This window comes from Chrysochloris asiatica, unplaced genomic scaffold, assembly GCF_000296735.1.
Source record: "Chrysochloris asiatica unplaced genomic scaffold, ChrAsi1.0 scaffold00010, whole genome shotgun sequence".
Classification (NCBI taxonomy): Eukaryota; Metazoa; Chordata; class Mammalia; order Afrosoricida; family Chrysochloridae; genus Chrysochloris; species Chrysochloris asiatica.
In genome coordinates this window covers 35,019,076-35,025,368 of record NW_006408528.1, presented here as the reverse complement: position 1 = coordinate 35,025,368, position 6,293 = coordinate 35,019,076, and the positions used below count along the sequence as shown (strand labels likewise).

At 40.5% G+C, this 6,293-nt stretch overlaps 1 protein-coding gene across 2 annotated transcripts in view; it reads left to right on the top strand.

Annotated features, from left to right (window-relative positions):
• The window catches only part of SLC26A5 (solute carrier family 26 (anion exchanger), member 5), a 39,169-nt gene that overhangs the window by 8,739 nt on the left and 24,137 nt on the right, over positions 1–6,293 (top strand). For both annotated transcript variants that reach the window (XM_006834369.1, XM_006834370.1), the window contains exons 2-5: positions 1,367–1,506; positions 2,041–2,151; positions 3,501–3,667; positions 5,107–5,271. In XM_006834369.1, coding sequence (XP_006834432.1) covers positions 1,367–1,506; positions 2,041–2,151; positions 3,501–3,667; positions 5,107–5,271 — 583 coding nt within the window. The remainder of the gene's footprint in view (positions 1–1,366; positions 1,507–2,040; positions 2,152–3,500; positions 3,668–5,106; positions 5,272–6,293) is intronic.

Below are 6,293 nucleotides of genomic sequence, written 5' to 3'. Positions count from 1 at the left end.
ACTAAGCGCTCCTGATGTGGTGCTGTAAGATAAGCATTGGACCGCTAACCACAAGGTTAGTGATTCAAATCCACCAAGCTGCTCCTTGAAAACCCTATACAGAGTCACTGTTAGTCATAATGAACTCAGCAGCACATAACAATAAGCAACAACAACTAACGCATTGGACAACAACTAAAAGCAAGACTAAAGCATTGGACACATGTTAATAAAGCTTAATAATGCTATTATTAAGTCCTTCGGAATCCTGGAGTGGTGCTGCAGGATAGATAATGCACTGAACCATAAGGTCGGTTTGAACCACAAGGTTGGCAGTTCAAATTCACCAGCCACTCCTCAGAAACCCAACAGGGTTGGATGTGCATCAGAACCAACCCTACAGCACTTAACAACAGCAACAAATGTCCTTTATCCGCTAAAGAAGGGTAAAATTAAATGGGCTGATCCTAACCAGAGAAGCAGCAACACCAGAGATGGAGGCAGCGGTGATGGCATGGAGAGATAGAGCAGCTGAGGACTCTAGACTCATGGAAAGAGAAACGCTGTTAGCTGGTGGGCAGGAGACGGGCTTGAAAAATGTGCCCCTTGCTTGTTTAAATGAATATATATTCCTGTGTATTTTGTGTACACCAAAAATAGAGGGAATAGAGGCAAATACTGTTAACCGATGGTGCTCGGAGGGATTGTAATCATTGCAGTGAAACAAAATATGATTAGTTGAATGTAAAACTGATGTTCTGCCATGTAAACTATCATTCAGGTCACAATAAAAGCTTAAAAAAAATTTTTAATGGGCTTATACCAGACAGTGGTTTCATGGTTAAAATTAACACCCATCAGTAAATTTCCCTACTTCACTTTTTGCCAAAATTAAATTTTTTTTTAAATATATGCAAAGAATTTTGTTAAAATAATAGCTTCTGAAGTATTTCAATGAGTTCAAAGTTACATCTTTATGTGGTAGGTTCAGTGGTAGAGTATTGTCATGGGATTATGTTCTCATTCAAAAACAGGGAGCACAGTGGCTCCATACCATAAGTACTGGACTGCGAACCACAAGGTCCACGGTTCGAGTCTCCACAGGAGATAGATGAGGCTTTCTGCTCCTGCAAAGATTGAAAAAGCCTTGATAGGGTCACTATAAGTTGGAACCGACTAGAAGGCCCTTAACAACAGCATTCAAAAATCAGAAATATATAAGAGGCAGCTAGCTCTTCTTGGCCCTGATTTCTGCAGAGTAGAAAGTCTATCCACAGCACTTTGTTACCCTTACCACTTCAGACTATGAGGAAGGAAGGGTACCTGGGTGTGAATGCCACAGAGATCTTCCTCACTTAAATTTCCATCTCTTTCTTTGTCCTCCCAGATGTACTCCTAAGAAGATAAGAAATATCATTTACATGTTCTTACCCATAACTAAGTGGTTGCCTGCATATAAATTCAAGGAGTATGTGTTGGGTGACTTGGTCTCAGGCATCAGCACAGGGGTGCTCCAGCTTCCCCAAGGTTAGTAGAATGTATTTAGTTCTTTTCTTTTCTTGCTGTCTTTTCCTCAATTTGCTTTGATTTTTTTTCTGCTTCATCATGACTGCAAATTCTTAGTTTTTATTTTTAAAAAAATAATAGTTTTGATATAGCATTCTAGTGCTTTAGCTATCTAAACAAATTGTTTGGAAGCATTTAACCCTTACAAGGTCCTAGGAATATTAGTAGTAAATTATGGTGGTACCAGTCTGTACATCGGTACGCATAGATACTAGTTGGAATTGTCTTAACTAATTGCTAACTCAATCAGTCACCCTATTAACATTTTGTTGCGGCTGTTGCTGAAGTTCTTGGCTTCTAAGTCTATGTTCTAATGAGACGACCCCATGATATACGAGATTCCCAGGCAGCTCTGTGATTTACATATGACCTAAGAATTTAAGAGGTTGTCCATTAATGTATTCAGGGAGGTCCACAGGGCCTTGTTAGGCCTCTTTGGGATTTCATTCTGAATTCATTCTCTGTTTTCAATTCTGTTTGTTTTTCATCCCACAGGTTTAGCCTTCGCAACGTTGGCCGCTGTGCCTCCAGTGTTTGGCTTATATTCTTCATTTTACCCTGTTATCATGTATTGTTTCCTTGGAACCTCCAGACACGTATCCATAGGTAAAAGCCTGTGCTTGGCATTTGAGTACCTATCCCCAAGTTTCTCAGTGTGCCAAAGAAATCTATCTCATGGTCATTATTGTAACATCTGCTTAAGAATAGCTTTTGTTGCTACATACACAAAGGTGTTTTGTTTTGTTTTTTAAATACCCCCCAACACACACACATACAAGATTATTTTGTCTTGGAAGAATCAAAAGAAACAATTTTCTTGTATACAAAGAACAATTGTCAAAATCTGTGAAATGAGATAAATGTTTCGTTTCATAACACAATTTGCAGGCATCTTGTTTTTATTTATTTCAATAGTGGATTGTTTTTATTTACTTCAATACTGCAAGTTCCTAGTTACCATGTATGCTTTTAAATTTGTATCAGATTTTAGGTTCTGAGTTGTATGCATTATCTCATTAGTGTATTTAGGATCAGATACATAGAGATTTTGGAATAGTGTTGACACTGAGTGAGGCTCCCACCTCACTTGCAATTCGTTCTATTATTGTTGTTAGGTGCCATGGAGTTGGTACTGACTCAGAGTGACCTTATGCACAACAGAACAAAACATTGCCCAGTCCTGGGCCAACCTCACAATTGTTGGTACAGCTGACCCCATCACTGCTGCCACTGTGCCAATCCATCTCATTGGAGGTCTTCCTCTTTTTCTCTGACCCAACGTTTTATTGATGGATAATAAATACCCCCAAGTGTAGCAGCTTAAAACATCACTTTACTATCTGTCTTGGTTCTTGTGGGTCAGGAATTTGGGGAGAGCTTGTCTGCGGTGTTCTGGTTCAGGGTTTTTGATGTAGTGAGAGTACAGTGGTAGCTGGAGTTCCTCCTTCTCCTCTCCTTTCTTCCTTACTTCCTCCAGGCTTCCCTCCTTTCCTCTCTTCCACCACGTGATCCCAGGCCTCCTCCTAGCCCAGCACAAGGATTAAAACTCTCAACACTGAAGCTGTATCACCTTTTATTACCTAGCCTTAGGAGTTTCATAGTATCACTTTGACTGCATTTTTTGGTTACTAGCAAATCACAAGCTCACCCAATCACAAGGAGAGAAGAATTAATTTCCGCTTTAGATGATGAAGTATCAAAGTTCCAGAAGAATATGTCAAAGGGAAATATCGGTGTAGTCATTTTTGGAAAATAAAATCAACTACATGCAACTTACACAGTCACCAGGAGCAGGCTGTAGGGTAGATTGGATTTCAGAAGCAGTGAAATTTTATTTCAACAGTAGTTTTTTGATCTCACCTGTGTCTCTGGCAGAGTGGCAACAACCACATTAGATCCACTAAACATCTCCTTGGATTCCTGGGCAGAGATCATTAATGCTTCATTTTTTTCAGGCCCTTTTGCTGTTATCAGCCTGATGATTGGCGGTGTGGCTGTCCGCTTAGTACCGGATGATATAGTAATTCCAGGAGGGGTCAATGCAACCAATGGCACAGAAGCCAGAGACGCCTTGAGAGTGAAAGTTGCCATGTCTGTGACGTTACTTTCAGGAATCATTCAGGTAAAACTCAAAGAAGGGGAAATGGACTTTTGTTTGTTTTGTTGTTGTTGTTGTTGTTATGTGCGGTGGAGTCGGTTCCGACTCATAGCGACCCTGTACAGGGTTTCCGAGGCTGTAAATCTTTACGGGAGCAGAAAGCCTCATCTTTCTCCCGCAGAATAGCTGGTAGTTTCGAACTGCTGACCTTGTGATTCGCAGCCCGATTCGTAACCACTACGCTACCAGAGCTCCTTATTTGTTTACGTAATACATATCTTCTGAGCACTCTCGGTTAGTCTTACTACATGGTGGCAGAGTTGTTGGTAAGTGCTTTCAGGTCAGTTCTGACTCATGACAACCCTGTACAGGGTTTCTGAAGAGTGGCTGGTGGGTTTGAACCACCGACCTTGCAGTCCAGTGTATAGGGTTAGCCAGCAAAAATTCAGAGCTCATGGTTCATAGAATTAATTCTAAGTGTGCCGGTATACCCTGTCAACCACTGGTATTTATGAGCCGCTAGTAAGCTTTGAATTCCTGATGATGCAGTGACTAAGTATTCAACTGGTAGCCAAAAGATCAATGGTCTGAACCCACTAGCTGCTTCACAGGAGAAAGGTGTGGCAATCTGCTTCCATTAAAATTACCGTCTGGAAACCCCGATGGGACTGTTCTACCCCATCCTATTGCTGTTAAGTGCCCACAAGTTGGTATGACTCATCGTGACTCGGTATAGGGTTTCCAGGGAGTCGCTGTTAGGTTTGAACCACTGACTTCTTGATTAGCAGTCCAGTGCTTATCCTACGCCCTACACCAGAATCTCTGTTTTATAGGGTTGCTGTAGTTAGAGTAAACTCCATGGTGATGGGTGGCAGAGGAAAGCAAACTTTTAAGGAACCCTGGTAGTGTATTGATTAAGCACTTGGTTGGTAACCAAAAGGTCTGCATTTCAAACCCATCAGCAGCTCCCTAGGTGATGTGCTCCCCCTGTAATGATTACAGTCTAGGAAACAGTATAGAGAAGTGCTCCTTTGTCCTTTGGGTTCATTATGCATTGGGATCAACTCACTAGCACTCATCAACAACACCACCCGCAGTAACTTTGATTAGGTACATTAGAGCTCCCAAAAGTGAGGCAAGCTTGAAGCAGTAAAGTGGGTAATACTGGGAAAAGGGCTTCTTTTATCTTCTTGGAAGGAGCAGCAAGTGATGTTGCATCGCAGTGTCTATGAGTAAGCACGTCCCCAGTTCCAGAAGATAAGTCAAGGTCCCAGTGCTGACCAGTGCTTCATGAAACTCTAAAACCTCCATGGTTTTCTGTATGACTAGTGATTTATTTGTTACTTAAGTGCTGCAGATAGCATTAGAAAAAGGTCCAGAAAGAATCTATGTGTGTTTTCTATGAATTGTAACTTCCTGATCTATCATGTGATTTATTTGTTTCTTTGTCATTAAAAAAATAGTTTTGCCTAGGAGTCTGCAGGTTCGGATTTGTAGCCATATATCTCACAGAACCCTTGGTCCGGGGGTTTACCACTGCAGCAGCTGTGCATGTCTTCACTTCCATGTTAAAATACCTGTTTGGAGTTAAAACAAAGCGGTACAGTGGGATCTTTTCAGTGGTATATGTAAGTAAGCAACTTTCTGATGTATTGGTCCTTGTTTCTCCTTCACCTCTTACCCCTTCTCATCTGTATCTGCTTTCTCTTCAAGGTTCATTTACCCCTATACAATTTGTGTTCAAAGAAAGTAACTCTAGGTCTTTTGAGAGAATGCTACAAGAATAATTTAGCCTTAAACCCCTGTTTATTAATATGTGATACTGCTTATATCACCAGAAATTCTTAGTAAGTCTTTATCTGGTGACTATATGTTTACCCTAATTAACTGAAGAGAAATCTTTTGCTTAGACCAAATTATTTTCTCCTTGGGAACAAAACAAATAATTTTAAAGGTATAGTTTGGTAATCTTTCTCTCTCTTTCTCTCGAAAACTGCTAACTTAAGCAGACAAAAAATAAAAGACTCAAAGATTTAACAAATTAGCCAGTTTAATCTCATAAAATATATGTAGACTCTTATACCGAACTCAGAGAAAACAAATTATTTGCAAGCACATATAGAGCAATGGCAACAAACGATCATATATTAGGCCATGAATTCTAAAAAATCTGTGTTTTTTCACATGGTACATAATGAGACATTAATAACTAAGTATAGCTTTAAAATGCCCGCACATTTGGAAACCCAAAAGCGCTTTCTAAATAGCCCACAAATAAAGAGAAAGTGATGGAATAGTTAGAACCAAATGACAGTCAAATTGTTGTTGTTATTGTTGTTATGTGCCATGGAGTCGGTTCCGATTCATAGTGACCCTGTACAGGGTTTCCGAGGCTGTAAATCTTAACAGGAGCAGGAAGCCTCATCTTTCTCCCACGGAACAGCTGGTAGTTTCGAACTGCTGACCCTGAGGTTAGCAGCCCAATTCATAACCACTATACTACATATTAAAATGGGAGGTGCTGCTAAAGCTATCCTTGCTAAGAGGAGCCAGTAAGCTTTGTTGATAAATACCTACACCCTACTTTAACACTAGGAGCTCTGGTAGCGTAGTGGTTACGAATCGGGCTGCGAACCTTAAGGTCAGCGGT